We start from the raw sequence: 20,371 nt of genomic DNA on the forward strand, positions 1-20,371 counted from the left end.
CAATTTGGCCTGTAATTGTAAGGCTAAGGCCCCAAGTAGTAAGCCACCGCAAGAAAAAAAAAAAAAAAAAAGTGTTGCGGGAAAAGTAGCAGCAGCACAGCATGACTTTCTCCCCACAGCATTTGTAACAAAGTCAGACTTTCTGCTGCCATTACACCTATATTGAAACCCACGTGGGGCCCCGGGCCAAGGCCGTTTTCGGACAGTCATAATGTGGTCTCAGTTTAGCGTCAGTGTTACGGGCTTGATAACTGAACCTCTTGCAAGGTTACAGAACCCTATGGGGTTGAAGTCTGGTTCAACAGATCCCAAAGGAAGGATGAGGCCACATAAAAGCCATCTGAAACTAGAGTAAATGTATGTTGGAGCTACATAAATTAAACAAAAAACACTGCATTGTGCCAGTTTATTTTTAGTTTTAAAAAAATTCCTTATTTGAAGTCATCAAAATTTTTTACATTTTTTATACTTCGTACGTATATGCACTTTTGCTTAATGTCTACTTTCAATCTGTTGAGAAACCAAAAAACTACAAATATGATGCTCCAAATGTTTTATTTTTTTTTAAAAAGTGTATATAAAGGTTTATTTTTATAGTGAGGTCTCAAAAACTTTGTCATAGCCAAGACAAGACACCCTAAACATAATACACTACGTACCTATAAACATACTGTAAAGGAATATTATTGCTTCAATAGTTGAAAGTCATGTCATGTGATAATTAGGGTTGAGCCGATCTTGAGATTTCAGGATCGATTTCGAAATCAGATTTCTGATCATTTTCCAGCCAATCCCGATCGTGAAATTTGCCCGATCGCCGATCGAGATCTGATCTTTTCTGATCCTCAACCCTAGTCAATGCTTCTCTATGGGAAAAGTCACTTGCGGGTTAAGCCGATCTTGAAAAAATCTCCGACCTCGATCCCGCTGGAAAAGATTGGGTCGGAATTCCGACCGCGATTGTGAAATTTACTCGATCGCCGATCAGAATCCAATCTTTTTCAATCCCGATTGCTCAACCCTAGTGAATCTTTTATATTAACATCTCAAAGTTCTTGCAGTCATTCCATAAGATCCTTCATTGTTACTTCCCAACTGTTATTAATCATATAGGTAATAACCTGCTTTAGGTTATCCTTTCAGGGAGTCCAACCCGAACGGACTACCAAATGCACTGGCTAGCGGTGTGCAGTGAAAGCACACAAACCCCATAGACTATAATGGAGTCCGTGTGCTTTCCGCACGGTGCCCGCACGAATCAAGCAGACATGAAAGTAGGTCACAAAGTACTTTTCTGTTCCCATGTTCCGTTCGGACATCACACGGACCCCATTATAGTCTATGGGTCTGCGTGCTTTCACTGCACACCGCTTACTAATACTTTTGATATTCCATTTGGGGGTGTTGGGTTCCCGTGCGAACTACCTGAACAGATTACCAAATGCAGATGCGAACCAGGCCTCAGTCATATGCTGGACTCACAGATGCTCAATTAGCTACTGGAAGCAAATTCACAGCACAATTTGTATGTATTACATACGAATTTTGATATGAATTTCATCCTAGGCATTGTAACAGGTAAAATCCACGGTGAGGGTCTGCAGAATCAAAATTGCATGACAAGACAAGTTGTGCACTTGATATCAATTCGATTTTGTTGCAATTTCATCAAATTCTGCTACTGTAAAATTTTGCAGACATTGCAAATCAGAAAGGAAAAATTAAAGTTCTTAAAAAAAAAAAAAAATAGCAATATTTTGAAACTTTTTATACAAAGAAATGATGTGCTCTAAATGTATTTCAACCATAATAGACAAAAAAAAAATCCAAAAACAAAAATAAGCCCCGAGATCTTCCACTCTCCCAATTCCTGGCTCGGTGCACGCAGAACGCCGCAGTAAAGACTGAAGGCCGAGCGGCTTCTCACTTACAATAACAAGCGCTGGGAAGTTGAGTTAAACAGCGTTTAGACTTCCCCATAGCCCCAAGTCTTAGACTACATCTGTTTTCTTTAATACACAAAACCAGAGTTAAAATAGCTCCATTTATCACGGCATGATTGTAGGCAGACAAACCAGCCTGTCTGTTTCTAGATAGTGAAAGCAACTGTTATTAATCACAATTACAGGGCCCGCAGTACAAGAGAAATAGCAGCAATATTCGGACCCCCCTCTTTATTTTTGCCGAAACTCCAAAGCTTGGCTAAGAATGTCAGGCCACGTCCTGGAGGTCAGTAAATAAAGAGGATTTCATGTTGTTAATTCAGAGCAGCAAGTTCATGTGCCACATGTTAGGACCAATCCAATTTTCATTACCTTCTGTGCATGAGCTAAGGAGCAAGGCTTAAAGACGACCAGTTTAATTTAGGTAATGCCCAAGAAAAAGTTCTACAAAAGTTTCAAAAACTTTTCTCAACTTTTTTCAGGATAAAACATCTGGGTATTCTTTCACAATAGCTCAAGATTAGAGATGAGCGAACACTAAAATGTTCGAGGTTCGAAATTCGATTCGAACAGCCGCTCACTGTTCGAGTGTTCGAATGGGTTTCGAACCCCATTATAGTCTATGGGGAACATAAACTCGTTAAGGGGGAAACCCAAATTCGTGTCTGGAGGGTCACCAAGTCCACTATGACACCCCAGGAAATGATACCAACACCCTGGAATGACACTGGGACAGCAGGGGAAGCATGTCTGGGGGCATAAAAGTCACTTTATTTCATGGAAATCCCTGTCAGTTTGCGATTTTCGCAAGCTAACTTTTCCCCATAGAAATGCATTGGCCAGTGCTGATTGGCCAGAGTACGGAACTCGACCAATCAGCGCTGGCTCTGCTGGAGGAGGCGGAGTCTAAGATAGCTCCACACCAGTCTCCATTCAGGTCCGACCTTAGACTCCGCCTCCTCCGGCAGAGCCAGCGCTGATTGGCCGAAGGCTGGCCAATGCATTCCTATGCGAATGCAGACTTAGCAGTGCTGAGTCAGTTTTGCTCAACTACACATCTGATGCACACTCGGCACTGCTACATCAGATGTAGCAATCTGATGTAGCAGAGCCGAGGGTGCACTAGAACCCCTGTGCAAACTCAGTTCACGCTAATAGAATGCATTGGCCAGCGCTGATTGGCCAATGCATTCTATTAGCCCGATGAAGTAGAGCTGAATGTGTGTGCTAAGCACACACATTCAGCACTGCTTCATCAAGCCAATACAATGCATTAGCCAGTGCTGATTGGCCAGAGTACGGAATTCGGCCAATCAGCGCTGGCCAATGCATTCTATTAGCCCGATGAAGTAGAGCTGAATGTGTGTGCTAAGCACACACATTCAGCACTGCTTCATCAAGCCAATACAATGCATTAGCCAGTGCTGATTGGCCAGAGTACGGAATTCGGCCAATCAGCGCTGGCTCTGCTGGAGGAGGCGGAGTCTAAGATCGCTCCACACCAGTCTCCATTCAGGTCCGACCTTAGACTCCGCCTCCTCCGGCAGAGCCAGCGCTGATTGGCCGAAGGCTGGCCAATGCATTCCTATGCGAATGCAGACTTAGCAGTGCTGAGTCAGTTTTGCTCAACTACACATCTGATGCACACTCGGCACTGCTACATCAGATGTAGCAATCTGATGTAGCAGAGCCGAGGGTGCACTAGAACCCCTGTGCAAACTCAGTTCACGCTAATAGAATGCATTGGCCAGCGCTGATTGGCCAATGCATTCTATTAGCCCGATGAAGTAGAGCTGAATGTGTGTGCTAAGCACACACATTCAGCACTGCTTCATCAAGCCAATACAATGCATTAGCCAGTGCTGATTGGCCAGAGTACGGAACTCGACCAATCAGCGCTGGCTCTGCTGGAGGAGGCGGAGTCTAAGATAGCTCCACACCAGTCTCCATTCAGGTCCGACCTTAGACTCCGCCTCCTCCGGCAGAGCCAGCGCTGATTGGCCGAAGGCTGGCCAATGCATTCCTATGCGAATGCAGACTTAGCAGTGCTGAGTCAGTTTTGCTCAACTACACATCTGATGCACACTCGGCACTGCTACATCAGATGTAGCAATCTGATGTAGCAGAGCCGAGGGTGCACTAGAACCCCTGTGCAAACTCAGTTCACGCTAATAGAATGCATTGGCCAGCGCTGATTGGCCAATGCATTCTATTAGCCCGATGAAGTAGAGCTGAATGTGTGTGCTAAGCACACACATTCAGCACTGCTTCATCAAGCCAATACAATGCATTAGCCAGTGCTGATTGGCCAGAGTACGGAACTCGACCAATCAGCGCTGGCTCTGCTGGAGGAGGCGGAGTCTAAGATAGCTCCACACCAGTCTCCATTCAGGTCCGACCTTAGACTCCGCCTCCTCCGGCAGAGCCAGCGCTGATTGGCCGAAGGCTGGCCAATGCATTCCTATGCGAATGCAGACTTAGCAGTGCTGAGTCAGTTTTGCTCAACTACACATCTGATGCACACTCGGCACTGCTACATCAGATGTAGCAATCTGATGTAGCAGAGCCGAGGGTGCACTAGAACCCCTGTGCAAACTCAGTTCACGCTAATAGAATGCATTGGCCAGCGCTGATTGGCCAATGCATTCTATTAGCCCGATGAAGTAGAGCTGAATGTGTGTGCTAAGCACACACATTCAGCACTGCTTCATCAAGCCAATACAATGCATTAGCCAGTGCTGATTGGCCAGAGTACGGAATTCGGCCAATCAGCGCTGGCCAATGCATTCTATTAGCCCGATGAAGTAGAGCTGAATGTGTGTGCTAAGCACACACATTCAGCACTGCTTCATCAAGCCAATACAATGCATTAGCCAGTGCTGATTGGCCAGAGTACGGAATTCGGCCAATCAGCGCTGGCTCTGCCGGAGGAGGCGGAGTCTAAGGTCGGACCTGAATGGAGACTGGTGTGGAGCGATCTTAGACTCCGCCTCCTCCAGCAGAGCCAGCGCTGATTGGTCGAGTTCCGTACTCTGGCCAATCAGCGCTGGCCAATGCATTCTATTAGCCCGATGAAGTAGAGCTGAATGTGTGTGCTTAGCACACACATTCAGCTCTACTTCATCAGGCTAATAGAATACATTGGCCAATCAGCGCTGGCCAATGCATTCTATTAGCTTGATGAAGCAGAGTGTGCACAAGGGTTCAAGCGCACCCTCGGCTCTGATGTAGCAGAGCTGAGGGTGCACAAGGGTTCAAGTGCACCCTCGGCTCTCCTACATCAGAGCCGAGGGTGCGCTTGAACCCTTGTGCAGCCTCGGCTCTGCTACATCAGAGCCGAGGGTGCGCTTGAACCCTTGTGCACACTCTGCTTCATCAAGCTAATAGAATGCATTGGCCAGCACTGATTGGCCAGAGTACGGAATTCGGCCAATCAGCGCTGGCCAATGCATCCCTATGGGAAAAAGTTTATCTCACAAAAATCACAATTACACACCCGATAGAGCCCCAAAAAGTTATTTTTAATAACATTCCCCCCTAAATAAAGGTTATCCCTAGCTATCCCTGCCTGTACAGCTATCCCTGTCTCATAGTCACAAAGTTCACATTCTCATATGACCCGGATTTGAAATCCACTATTCGTCTAAAATGGAGGTCACCTGATTTCGGCAGCCAATGACTTTTTCCAATTTTTTTCAATGCCCCCAGTGTCGTAGTTCCTGTCCCACCTCCCCTGCGCTGTTATTGGTGCAAAAAAGGCGCCAGGGAAGGTGGGAGGGGAATCGAATTTTGGCGCACTTTACCACGTGGTGTTCGATTCGATTCGAACATGGCGAACACCCTGATATCCGATCGAACATGTGTTCGATAGAACACTGTTCGCTCATCTCTACTCAAGATATTCTTAGCACCGTAGTCCTAGGAGCCTTGAGATAGATCATGGGAAGTTTTTAGGTTAAGTTTTTGGATCGGAACCTGAGATGGAGGCCGCCTCAGTTCCGATCCAAAAACCGTGTAGCTGCGACTGAAAGCTTCCAGCTGCACAGCGTTTCTGACCCTTAGGCTAAGGCCCCACATTGCGGAAACGCAGCTTTTTTTGTTGCAGATTTTGCTGCATTTTTTTGAGCCAAAGCCAAGAATGGCTACAAAAGGAATGGGAAATATAAAGGAAGTTCTTATACTTCTCCCTTCTGCTCAATCCACTCCTTGCTTTGGCTCAAAAAAACGCAGCAAAATCTGCAACAAAAAGAGCTGTGTTTCCGCAATGTGGGGCCTTAACCTTAAAGGGGTTGTCCAATAAAAAAAATTTTTAAATTCAGCAGCCTTACGACCCGGGATGTCTCAGGTGACAGTATATGAGTGACATCTCGGGTCTTTTTCTTAGGCCACTGATTGGCCTCATCGGTCACGTGCGGCGAACAAGTCCTGGGGTTGCTGTGGGACTGGTCAGCGGCCTGGGACACTGGAGCACCAGTAACAAGTTTTTTGTTTTTTTTTCCCCTCACCTGCTCTGGCTTCCAGGAAAAGAAAAAATGTTCCTTGGACAAACCCTGCGTTTTACAGTACCTGTATAATGAAAGGGGTTCGGACTAATCCACACATTGCAGAATCAAATTAAAATAATTTCCAGTGGAAAATGTGCATTGGAAAATCGCAGCATGTCAATTATACATGCAGAAACGCTGGCGGTTTCCGTATAGGTATAATTTGGGCAGAAAGTCTGCAGTGAAATACTTTACGAAAACGCTACAGAAATCTCTGCAATGCGTTTCTGCTGCAGCTTTTTTTTTCCCTGCATTTCACTATGTGGGGCCTTACCCTAAAGGTGTTTTCCAATTTTGTAAAGTGGTTTCATATCTTTTAATGATGGATGGGGACCGACCTCTGAGACCCTCATCGATTCTAAGAATGACACGTTTAGTGTTGTGCCCACTTTCCATGTACAGCAATATCCTATCCACTTTATAAAGCTGAAGCCACATATTGCAGAAAACCTGCAAATTTATTTTGCATTTTGATATCAAAACCAAGAGTGGCTTCAGAAAGAATGGGAAGTATAGAGGAAGCGATTCTGCTTCTATCTTCTGCTAGATTAGTAGGGTCTTGTAGGTTGGACCAGCAGAATGAAGACACTCTGGCACTTCTGAAGATGTGGCTGGGCCTGGTAGTTCAGCCTCATATACGGCAGGCAATGTGGCTTATGCTCTTCTGATTGGCCAGCACCTCGGGGTACAAGACCCCACCAATTACACATGGATATGGACAGACAGGCAATGTATATTCCCTAAAAACTCCTTTTAAATGAAAAGGATACTCATCTTAGTCATTCATGACATATCCATGGAAATCCATAGATGTCTGACAGATATGGGGCTCACCGACCCCTGCCCTGCGTGCTGCCATGTCTGCTGTAAGTGAAGCAGCCCATGGGAGATATGAATACACCCGAGCACATGTGCAGTCTGTATTACTGCCATTACCTAAACGTCATCCTAAAACCCAATCCAGAAGTCTGTGCTGTGTTGACTGCAGTCCAGGAGAACATCTGGATTAAATGGATATATCAGAAGGAAAATAAACCCCTGCATGTTGTTAATGTGACAAAACCTGCACATACAGTGTGATCAATGTCTTATTGTTTTTGTAACGGCTGAGTTAACTAAACCAAACACTTTGGTAGGGGTCATTTACAAACTCCTCAATGATACCGCCTGCAATTACACAGACTATGGTATACGGTATACTTCCATTGTTCATCTGGATTCTGTTAAAGTGACATTCACGTGTCTCTCATTATGCAACTTACTAAAATAGTAATTAGATTACACTATATCACTGTAATGTATCTGATACTCATTCTTCTAGGTACTGAAACCTGCCAGGTCCAATACGGTGCGTCCAACTACTACAAGCTGCTCACTTACTACAGGTTATACCAGGGTTTGGCCTTAAGATTAATAGAATGCTGGAAGCATAGAAATAATATACGGTAGCCCATACAACGAAAATCAGACAAATAATCGCTAAAAAAAATGAAACCAAAAACAAAAAAAAACCGGTCTACAACATCTGATTGTCGGGCAGTAACCTTAAAGAGAACCTTTCCACCCATCATAGTCCAGTTGTTAACCTCCAGTAATAGATGTCACTCCACTGAATCCAGTGCAATTATCATTTTTCCTCTAATCCTCTCCATTCCTGAGCAATCTGAGTTTTTAGTCTCCAAATGTCCAAGTTTCTACCAGTGTCAGGCAGTGGCCATAAGGATTTTGGTTACAATAAGACACTGGCATATACGTGACATGTTTGGCACAACTCGGCACATCTTGGGGCTAAAACTATGGCACAGCTGGACTGTTTTCTGTAGCCCTCGCAGTTCATTTCAATGCCTCATGTGCTACGTAGACTCTCTACTGTCTCTACTAACCATCTAGACCTAGACGGCGGCATATTCCAATGAACAGATAAGACTTTCCAGTTACTGGACAGAGCTCTCAGTAGATGAGCTACCAGACACCACATGACATGACAACCATTAGAAAAATGGATTATTAAAGATAAACCTAAGCGTTACCTCCATGGTGATGTGAGAGACTTCCCCCGTTAGCAAGGATCTCTTCCCTAGCAGCAAACTGTAAGAAAATAATAATAAAAAAAAATATTGATAGGATTACTATAAAGAATGTGCCATAAGTAGTTCTAATCTAGCAAGCACATAGAGAAGAGTCCAGTGGTATCCGACACCTGCGCAATATAATACACCCTCACCAACCATGAATCTCTGTCCGCTCCTGTCGTTTTATATTTACCAGCAGTCTCTATAGGACATAAAAAGTCCTCAAAAGAGAACCATATACTAAAAATAAAAAAACATCAGTATGTAAAACAGGCTCCTCATCCGACGCTCAGAAATGACAATGTGACACGCTAACAGATATGCAACAAAGGGTTTAAGAATTTATAGAGAAGTACAAGAAGTCATTAACATGTACTAGATCAGCATACGATTTTGTGCTAGCGCTCTAAGTACATTACCTCAATTTCTTCATAGACATGAACAGGGTCACTTAGGCCTCTGTAATTGAAAGCAAAGTAGAAATATACACAGGCACCGGCATCGTAGGTCTGCGTCACCCTGCAAGAGAGGAGAACAAAATGTTTATATAGTGTATGAGGATGACAGCGGGTACCCGTGACATGTATTATGTGGCTATATCAGGATCGTGCAAGCTTGCAGCGATCTAAGACCAACCACTCTGATACAAGCAGTCTTATGTAACAAAGCGTACGCAAAGACTAAAGCCAGTTTACACCCAACAGTAGAGATTACTGGCTTTTCCATTTTTGGGGGAGCCTCGGATTTATTTTTCACTCTCAGTGAAACCGTTTAAAGGCTTGTCCAAGGTTAGAAAAACATGGCTTGTTTCTTCCAGAAACTGTGCTAAACTAGGCCATAAACTGTTGTATTGCAATTCAGCTGAGCTGTGATTCCAGGTATATACCATGTTGCCATCTATGAAGGAAAGCCGCCATGTTTTTTTAGTAATATAGATGATCAATGTAAAAATTCACATCAACTGTGGACATCTGACCAATGATCTAACATGTATAATAGATCTTCAGTTCCCTGACACAGCATGTGTATACCACCAGACTGAGGTCCCTTGGATCCACCAGATAAAGTGATTTTGGGATGTCTGCCATCCAAAAGCCCCTAGGAAATAGACGACAGAACCCTTCAAATGTGGGCGTCTTCTGCGGCTTCAGTGGAGGATCCCCTGGCACTCTGCTGGTACAGTCGAACACTGTTTGTGCAGTTAAGATGGTCGAACACAAGATAAAAGTTGGATAAAATGACTGATTTTACCATTTTGGCCAGTGATGGTTTCCATAATTTCACATAAAAAAATTGTGATCATCCATGACAGAATTCTGTTTGCTGAAACTGATGTGTATTGAGCTGGATATTTTCTGGAGACATTGGTGGAAACTAGATGTTCATGATGTGACTGCCAACATGCCCATGCACCTTATGTTACTATGGGATTATCTATCTGCCACTTTAGTCTGCCAAATTGCTCATTGTTTGTTCATTCGTCCATCAGATCATTCATATATTTTTTGCAACAACAAAAAACCCACATCTGGACTTCAACCACGGTCAAATCTACAGGGAAAATCTTTCCGAGGCCCCGGCAGATGTGCACACAGGGCCCCGCGCACTAAGCACAGCAATAAATAAGGATCCTGGTTATGAATTTGCTGTTACGGATGCATGGCATCAAAGGTCAGAGGTTATCTAGGTTTGTCTAAATATAACAAAAGGAGCTCAATACAGTCCACAGGGCTCTGACATAGTGATTGGTGTCCTTTATATATGCACAGAGCTAGCGGTACATAAATAGTGTATCCTGACAATGTTATTTAGGATTTTATGACCTATCCCTAGGACTGGGCCTAGCTGGGGCCCATACCAATCAGCTTCCAACACTTGCACTATACACAGCATGGGACTGTTGGTTCTGTGCCCCCTATAGTGGCTGGGTGCCGGTATTGCAGCTCAGTTCCCAGTTGAAGTCAATGAGTACAGGTATTGACCCGCCACCAAACAGATATTTATGGCCTATCCTAAGGATAGACCATAAACTCCTAAACTCTGGGCTTGTAATACACATTAGATCAAGGTCTGCTGAGCCTGCAAATTTCTAATCTGTATGGGTCCTCCTGATCCTCACCCAATGGTAGAAATCAGGTAGAGACCGTATGAGCAGTTCAACGCCAATGTGCTCGGATATTGGAGAGATACCATAGGTTGTTACCAGAGCCAAGCATGCATGTGTATTGTGCGGTATTAGGAGGACTCGCTGTCAGTTAAATAAGCATTTGATTTACAGCACAAGAAGCAATAAAAACAGGATGAAGACACATTCCTTAAGAAAAAATACCAGGCTCTGTATAGCCAGCTATGGAAAATACTTCCTTACAGATCTATATTTAGATTTGCAAATATGAATCTGAATTTTATCGGCGTCAATAGAATCCTATATTCTACGACTCCTCGGCCAAAACTATCAAAAGGAGGATTGAAAGCAGTGACTGCTGTGTAAATCAGATACACAGAGATACACAGATCCCTGTAACACAGCCTATACACAAGAATAAAGGATTCAGTATTTCTCTTGCTTGTGGAATCCACTGAGCGGAGAATGAATGGCTGACCCGCTGCATTACTCTTGCTGAAAGACTGAATGGTGCAGGAGCTATTAAATTCCAGCTGTTAAAACATATTCATAAACGTGAAAGAGCAGAAGTCATAGCCAGTGTTCATGCTGCATGTGACATAGGCGCGATCTACGCTACAGGACGTCTCATCATCCCTTATCTAGGGGGTAAAATGAAGAAGTGAATAGTATACAAGAGATACATTTATTATTGCCATCACGTCTGGGGGAAGAAAAGATGGATCTTTAAAGATACAATATTTCATGTTACATTTCATAGATTGTCAGATTGGTTTTTACTACGGGCAGAAGTTGTCAGTGCAAAATGATACGGTTCTATGAAGAGGCGAGTAAAGCCTGGGCAGAGAGGAAGCTGTGGATATAGCACTGACAATGTCTTTCCTAGACTCTTTAAGGTGTTGTCCAGGGACTCTTTCATAACTGAGGGGGCGTTCACACTTGCTCCCGGTGTCTGCCCTGTGCCACTCCACCAGGTTTCCATCCTCAGCCCCAATAAACTGGACAGGGGACGGAAACCCAGCAGTCAACTTTAAAATCCATTCATTTGAAGGTGTCCGCCAGCGGCCTCTGCGCGGGGAAACAGTTTTTTTTTCCCACCCTCCATATCGAAATGAGAGAGAAAGGAGAATACAGAGCAACTGGGGTTAGGTGCTGGTTCCCGGGTCTAATCACATGATCCATGGTTAACCCAGAACCTCTTTCCAACATCTAAAATCCCCTGGAGCAAGAACCCCTTTAATGGGTGAAATAAGGTCTATAATTTGGGAAAGTATAGTTTACAACTAGACTGAAGACCATCTGACGCTGGGTTCACACCTGCGTTTGGGGTCTCCGTTCTATGGTTTCCGTCTTCTGCATGCCAGAAGACGGAAACCATAGACCGGGTCCGGCCGTGCGCGGCGGTGAGCGCTTTATGCTCTCCGCCGCGAAACCGGATTTTTTTTATCCGGACACAGAGTACTGCATGTCCGACTCTGTGTCCGGATTATAAAACCCGGTTTCGCGGCGGAGAGCCTAAAACGCTCACCGCCGCGCACGGCCGGACATCTCTCTCACCCATTCAAATGAATGGGTGAGAAAGCCTCCTGCAGGTTTCCGTCTCCTGCCTGTGTTTTAGGCAGGAAACGGAAACCTAAAGTATGGAGACCGGGCCGCAGATGTGAACGAGCCCTGAAGGAACATATCCAGAGAGTTGTGGTCAATGATTTCTACTGTGAATGGTCCCTGGGTATAAGTGGTGAACCACAAGGTTCAGTGCTGGGTCTATTACTCAACTTCTTTATTAAAGGTACAGTAGATGGGATTTATAGCATGGTTACTATTTTTGCAGAGTACACTGAGATATGTAGTATAAAAAGAATGAGCTGGACAAGGAGGAAATTACCCACAGTAACAACCCAACCTCCATGTCATTCCAAATCCAATGGAAAAAAAGATATAATCTGCCAGGACCTTGAAAATGGAGATAGTCTATTGGAGCCATCAACAGAGCACCACGTATCAACTTTTTTCAGGATCGTTCTCATGAATCCCAGGAGTCGATACAAGATATTCTCCTTTTTTAAGATGCTGTTCCCACATTTACTGATCGTCTGGGCAAACAGTCTAAAAATGTAACTCAAAATGTCCAGCTCACCCTTTGAATGTCGTCGTATCCCTGGGATGCACGGACCAGGTGGATGTTACGCGTTCCATAACATCGTTCCTTCCTCATGGCATGAGGAAGGAACGATGTTCCAAAACGCACAGCCTTGCTATACATTGTATCCACTCCAATCCATTGTATATATGACGATTGTTTTTACGGATGAAGAATAAAGGTTAAATTTTATCAAACTACCACCTGGTGAATGCTGGATGTACAGTACAGACCAAAAGTTTGGAGATTTCAAAAGAGTTCAAAGAGTTTTCTGTATTTTGATGACTGTGAAAATTGTAGACTCACATTGAAGGCATCAAAACTATGAATTATCACATGTGGAATTATATACTTAACTAAAAAGTGTGAAACAACTGAAAATCTGTCTTATATTCTAGGTTCTTCAAAGTAGCCACCTTTTGCTTTGATTCCTGCTTTGCACACTCTTGGCATTCTCTTGATGAGCTTCAAGAGGTAGTCACCGGAAATGGTTTTCACTTCACAGGTGTGCCCTGTCAGGTTTAATAAGTGGGATTTCTTGCCTTATAAATGGGGTTGGGACCATCAGTTGTGTTGTGCAGAAGTCAGGTGGATACACAGCTGATAGTCCTTCTGAATAGACTGCTAGAATTTGTATTATGGCAAGAAAAAAGCAGCTAAGTAAAGAAAAATGAGTGGCCATCATTACTTTAAGAAATGAAGGTCAGTCAGTCTGAAAAATTGGGAAAACTTTGAAAGTGTCCCCAAGTGCAGTTGCAAAAACCATCAAGCGCTACAAAGAAACTGGCTCACATGAGGACCACCCCAGGAAAGGAAGACCAAGAGTCACCTCTGCTGCAGAGGAGAAGTTCATTTGAGTCACCAGCCTCAGAAATCGCAGGTTATCAGCAGCTCAGATTAGAGACCAGATCAATGTCACACAGAGTTCTAGCAGCAGACACATCTCTACAACAACTGGTAAGAGGAGACTTTGTGCAGCAGCCGGCCTTCATGGTAAAATAGCTGCTAGAAAACCACTGCTAAGGACAGGCAACAAGCAGAAGAGACTTGTGTGGGCTAAAGAACACAAGGAATGGGCATTAGACCAGTGGAAATCTGTGCTTTGGTCTGATGAGTCCAAATTTGAGATCTTTGGTTCCAACCACTGTGTCTTTGTGTGACACAGAAAAGGTGAACGGATGGACTCTACATGCCTGGTTCCCACCGTGAAGCGTGGAGGAGGAGGTGTGATGGTCTGGGGGGGCTTTGCTGGTGACACTGTTGGGGATTTATTCAAAATTGAACATACTGAACCCGCATGGCTACCACAGCATCTTGCAGTGGCATGCTATTCCATCCAGTTTGTGTTTAGTTGGACCATCATTTATTTTTCAACAGGACAATGACCCCAAACACACCTCCAGGCTGTGTAAGGGCTATTTGACCATGAGGAGAGTGATGGGGGCTACGCCAGATGACCTGGCCTCCAGTCACCAGACCTGAACCTAACTGAGATGGTTTGGGGTGAGCTGGACCGCAGAGTGAGGGCAAAAGGGCCAACAAGTGCTAAGTATCTCTGGGAACTCCTCCAAGACTGTTGGAAGACCATTTCCGGTGACTACCTCTTGAAGCTCATCAAGAGAATGCCAAGTGTGTGCAAAGCAGAAATCAAAGCAAAAGGTGGCTACTTTGAAGAACCTAGAATATAAGACAAATTTTCAGTTGTTTCACACTTTTTAGTTAAGTATATAATTTCACATGTGCTAATTCATAGTTTTGATGCCTTCAGTGTGAATCTACAATTGTCATAGTCATGAAAATACAGAAAACTCTTTGAATGAGAAGGTGTGTCCAAACTTTTGGTCTGTACTGTATATCTTCTTCGTTCAAGAATTGAGTCTAAAAATGTGCCAGATTTATTGCAATGGCTGACACGGATGACATTTATACCACCTTTTAGTTGGCTTACATAGATCCATAATTTTCCAACATAATTTTGGCACATTTTAGCCAGATGTTTTTTTCTCTGAGAAGCTTCAACGACAAGTCCAGCAAGTCAAAATATTTTAGCCCAAACTAGATGCACCAAAGATGCATCACATTGCCCCAATAGTGAACCACATTTAAGTCATTGTCTAGGCCAGTGGTTCTTAACCGAGGTTCGATCGAACCCTAGGCCCTGTGCACGGCTCATTTTGTGTACCAGTAAAAAAAAAAAACCATATACCTATGTCTTGAATTTGGAAAAAAAATATCTGATTTATCACTAAAGAAGGGTTCGGTGAATGTGCATACGAAACTGGTGAGGTTCGGTACCTCAAACAAGGTCAAGAACCACTGCTCTAGTCAGATCCACAATAGTAAATCTGGGACTTTGTATTTTTGCTATCAATGTGGATAAATATAAAGTTCTGAATCTAAGAACTAATAATCTGCCTACATCATACATCCTGGAGGGAGTAAAATAGAATTACTTATAGGGAAGGATCTGGGTGAACTTGTTGAGCGTAGACTAAAATAACAGCGTGCAATGCCCTAATCTAAGGAAAGCGGGAAATAGTCATGAATTAAAAAAAAAGGTATAGGATTACTACTTTACAAGGCACTGAGAACAGCTTCAAATGGAATATGTTGTCCAGTTCATACAAAGAACAGCATAACAAGAAGATTCTCAGCTATGGGGAAGGATTACATGATTAAAAGAATTAAAGGGGATGTCCAGGCAACCTGGAAAACTTAAGATGGGCTAAAATAAAATAAGTGCTACTCATCTGCCTCTAGTCATCTGCTCCAGCGTAGAGTCTCCAGTTCCATTTCATACCTGAACTACCATAGGCTTCCAGTGGTCATTGGCCTAATGTTGGATACCATTGACAAAAAAGCAGTAAAATCGCAAATACCCAACTTGTGATCGCCAATTTTACTTCCAGCCCATCCAGTACGGGCATAGCATTGTACTGACTATAGAACGCAGGATCCCGGGTAGGTATTGTTTTTGGTTTTATTTTATCCCATCCCCTGCCACAGTCTGCCTGGAAAGCCTGTATAAATGTATTTAGTGTTGAGACATCTAAGGGGGTACAAGATTAACCTGTATACGTATATAGATGACCAGTACAAAAAAATATGGTGAAATGTTGCATTGTGTAAAAGCTCCTCAAAAGAAAGGGGGCACTAACTCAGTCTATAGGTTTACTCTGTAGAGGGGACAAGGATTCTTTGGTCACCCCAGGAGCTGGTCACAGCAGGAACAGCTTCAAAAAAGGCTTAGATGTCTTCATACAATAAGACATTAACTCCTATACAAATGTAGAGACTTCTTGTTTCCCACACTCCCTCCCATCTCTTGGTTGACCTTGATGGATATGTGTCTTGATCTTAACGGTATGGTACTAAATATGTAACTATGTTGTGCACCCCTAATATGAAGCAATTGCTGCCTTACAGGAAAATGTCATCTTCTTCTGGATCAACACTATTGATGAATATCTGGAACCTGTTGGCTTTCTGTATACATGTCAGGGATGTTTACTTATCACCAACTCACAGGATAAATGATAAATGTATGACTGTAGGGTCAGCAATGATCAATAGAAAGGGCCGATGTCCCATTTCCTCAAGATCACCATTCCATTCAAACTTATCATTGGGTAGATTGAAGCCGATGGATAATCTTCATCGTGAGAGTGGAACCCTATCCAGATCTTGGCATGGATGTTGAACATGCAAGGTGAACGCAGGGTAACATTTCTATAGTAAGTTATTTAAAGGTGTCTTCCAGCCACAAACTGAATTTTCATACAGATGACCACAGGATAGGTCATCAGTTTGTAATCTATGGGATCCAACACCTAGACCCTGCACAGATCATCTATTCTAGCAACCTCTGGGTCTCAGAAGCCAGAACCTTAATGTAGATATTTTTCAGTTCTACAATTGAGCATTTACACTAAAAACATTAAGATTTTATACACAATACCCACATAATGATATAATACACATCTTTGACAACCGCTATTGGGTCCTCTGGGAGATCGCACCCGACTGATCAGGCATTACTCAGTGCATTCTGCAATCATGTAGACAGATCCCCAAAGAGTTGAGTACTTGGGAGTTCCCACCTCTATACCAGACCTTCTCCTTACAACTGGATCTAATTTTAGAATGATCAACATAAAATGGAAAAAAATCTGAATAAAATATTGTATAAGACTCCACAGTAACAGGGAAAGCTTGGTGGTGACGGGACCGGCCACAGCAGGCAGTTTACATTAATGCCACATAAAAGTATATGGGGTTTGTAGATTTGGACAGACGTAATCTCTAAATATACCTGCTATTTATTTAGACACTGGGACCGCAGTCTGCAGTAAAGGCTGAGCTCATTTTATTGATCTTGCAAACGGACGGACAAAGCGTTTATACAGGACTTACAATACATAATTCTTTACATAGTATATAGGACTTACACATCTTATGAGTGGATGGCATATTGCTACCCTTCATTCTTATGATCCTGAAAAGGATCAGGACTCTGTAGCCGTGTTGCCATTTCCCCATGTACAGCGGTACACTTGGCTGGGTGCACCCGTTCAGGTAAAACGTGAAGGCCCCCAGTGATAAATCCACACTACAGACCCTTCTTATTGGAGGTTGGTTTTCACCAATCATAAACTGATGGCATATCCTGCCCCAATATAGGAGTTGGTCATGGGACAACACTTACCTCTATCCATAGGATAAGGAATATAAGATTTTTTGTCATTTTGGTGGTCTCGCCCCTGTGATCCCCGCCAATCATGAGAACAGGACTAAGATGGGAATACCCCATTACTATAATAAGGTTGCAATGATAGAGAGTCAATGTAACTTTTGTACAGCAACCTTAATTCCAAATCCCCAGCTAAAGTGAGACGGGCCTCAATTATTAAGCCGCTCCAGCCCCTTATTAATTCACTTGCACTGCCATGCAAAAGTGTCGTGCGCAAAAGATGCAACACATCTACACCAGGAACTGGCATAGGTGGGATAGTAACTTACTCACAATGTGTCTTAATTTAGTCTTCAGTACTTTATTACATTGGATTAAGAGGTTCCTTGAAGTCGATCCTTGTGTTCCTCCATATTGTGTGCAACACGCACAGCTACATATTTAAAGATTAATCTGCAGTAGTCGTAGTAGTAGGCTGTGTTCAGGTTTCCATTCAGGAGGTCCACTTTGGGGCCCTTGAACAGAAACCTAATCCGCATAACAAAAGGGGTTACCTGTGGAGCCCATAGACTATAATAGGGTCCGCGTGGTTTCTGCCCAAAAAGGGCGAAAAATGCGGGGGGGGGGGAAATGACTACTTGCAGTGCTTTTCTCTCTGCATTTTCCATACGAAGAATGGAACGGAGTCCCCATATGGCGTACAAGCGCTGATTTGAACCTCGCCTCAGACTTCATGCACATGACCTATTTTGCAAACAGAATGTCTTCTAGGTCCGTGTGTGCTTCAGATGGATCTGAAAAGAACCTGCTCTAAAAATATTGTAAAGGAATGGAAGGCGCATGGATTGTACACTAGGACCTGTACATGAAGCCTTCAGCAAGAATCTGCTGACTCCATAGACAAGATACTGGTAAAATTTGTAACCTTTTCAGGGGTACACCGTAACGCTTGTAAAATGTAAAGAAAAATAGACCGGTCATAAACTCTGCGCCAAATTTGCAGACTATTATTATACAGTATTACAGCACAGGCTTAGTCTCAGACACCTTCCAGGAAGCGAGCCAGGGAGTATTCCTCAATCTGCTTGTGTTTCAATTGCGTGTGGCCAAACACGAAGGCATAAAGTTTACATAAGACCCATAACAACCCGAGTTTACTGTAGAGGGGACAATACGAAGATTTACATCCTTCCAGGCTGCCCAAGGATTCCAGAAAGAGAGATAATCAAGCCGAGTCTCCCCATAAACATGTAAAGACAAAGCAGAGAATATGTTTGACATTTTTGTGCTAAGGAATTTGCTTTACAACCCAGGTCTTGTTTTTGTTAGCATTGCAGCGTGAAGATATATGCCCGGCCATTATCCCATGTAGAGGGAATAGATAATAAAGACACATTTGCAACGCACCACCAAGAAAGTTTTAAGGGCATTTCCTCAGATGTCGAGGCTTTTAAGCGATCTGTTCTTCATCTTTTTACCACATCCTTCAATTATTTTCTTTACTTCTAAATAAAATCTACAATTCTGTTTACAGCTTTGGAGGTTTTTTTAATGGCCAAATTGCTAACAATTTAATTTCGCTCATTCTAGTAAAAATAACATGTCAGCGAGAGATAAAAATGTTACGTTGTTGGTATAAAACAAAATATAAAACTTACTACGGTTCTCCCTTCCAGTGTGCCACTCCAATTTTAGACCCATAAAGCACCAGTTGTAGGAATTAACGGGCGCACGATAACGCTTTATTTTTATTATATTCGTCAAAGGAGGGGGGGTTTCTTTCCAAAGTGCTTGGCCATGAAATGTTACTGGGAATCTGGAGTTTCAATTTCAGGATTTAAAAAAACAAAAACAAAACTTTTTTCCTTTGTTTTGATTTTTAAACAGAATGAGTCGGGTCTCCTGGTGTAATGCCGGAATTCACCATCAACTAACCATTTTGGATCATTCATGATTATGTGCTTTTAGGTGTTGTGTGCCCCTCTATTACTCCTCCAGGAAAACTATAACTAGATGACAATTTGGGATTACTGTTATCCTTGTCAGGAGGTTGTATCCTTATGCAGTCTGACACTTTCACTTCCAAAATTGTATGTATTGACACATCTTGTGGACAAGATAAATGGTGTGTGTGTGTATATATATATGAGAGAAAGACATATACATATATTTACACACGCGTGCACACACACAGATATACATACACTCAGTTGGTAGTTTAATGATACTTATCCAGAAGGAATAATAGAGGAACAATTCTAAGGGAAAAAAAAGAAGCTCAAATACAATTGCCGTATATACTCGAGTATAAGCCGACCCGAATATAAGTCGAGGCCCCTAATTTTACCACAAAAAACTGGGACAACTTATTGACTCGAGTATAAGCCGAGGGGGGAAATGCAGCAGCTACTGGAAAATGTCAAAAATTAAAATGGTCGGAGTTTTTGGGTGCAGTAGGTGCTGGGTGCTGGGGAAGGGGAGGGGGTGTTTTGGTTGTCTGTCTGCCCCTTCCCTGAGCTTGAGGACTGGGTTTCCCCCCCCCCACTTGGAATTCAGTCTGGCTGACTATAGGGTATCTGCAGTGCTCCTATTAACCCCTTCCCGACGGAACAGGAGCACTGCAGATCCCCTATATTCAGTAGACCGGGCACTTTCAGACACACGGATACCTAATGTGTTTGTGTGTCACAGTCATTTTCTACTTTTATATGTATTCTAGGGAAAGGAGGGATTGAGAACTGTTATTTACTTTATCTTTTTTTTCACAATTTGATGGGAGATTCTATACATTACTATTGTGGCTGTGGGGATAACGTCACTCCTTAGGGAGAGACGTCCAAAGAGACAGAAACGGTGC

General features: G+C 43.2%; 1 protein-coding gene across 1 annotated transcript in view; it reads right to left on the reverse strand.

Moving 5' to 3' along the window:
- The window catches only part of AGPS (alkylglycerone phosphate synthase), a 149,755-nt gene that overhangs the window by 13,292 nt on the left and 116,092 nt on the right, over positions 1–20,371 (reverse strand). Inside the window, exons 18-19 of the mRNA XM_075284006.1 lie at positions 8,979–9,078; positions 8,518–8,575 (exon numbers count right to left, since the gene is read on the reverse strand). Coding sequence (XP_075140107.1) covers positions 8,518–8,575; positions 8,979–9,078 — 158 coding nt within the window. The remainder of the gene's footprint in view (positions 1–8,517; positions 8,576–8,978; positions 9,079–20,371) is intronic.

This window comes from Leptodactylus fuscus, chromosome 8 (assembly GCF_031893055.1).
Source record: "Leptodactylus fuscus isolate aLepFus1 chromosome 8, aLepFus1.hap2, whole genome shotgun sequence".
NCBI lineage: Eukaryota > Metazoa > Chordata > Amphibia > Anura > Leptodactylidae > Leptodactylus > Leptodactylus fuscus.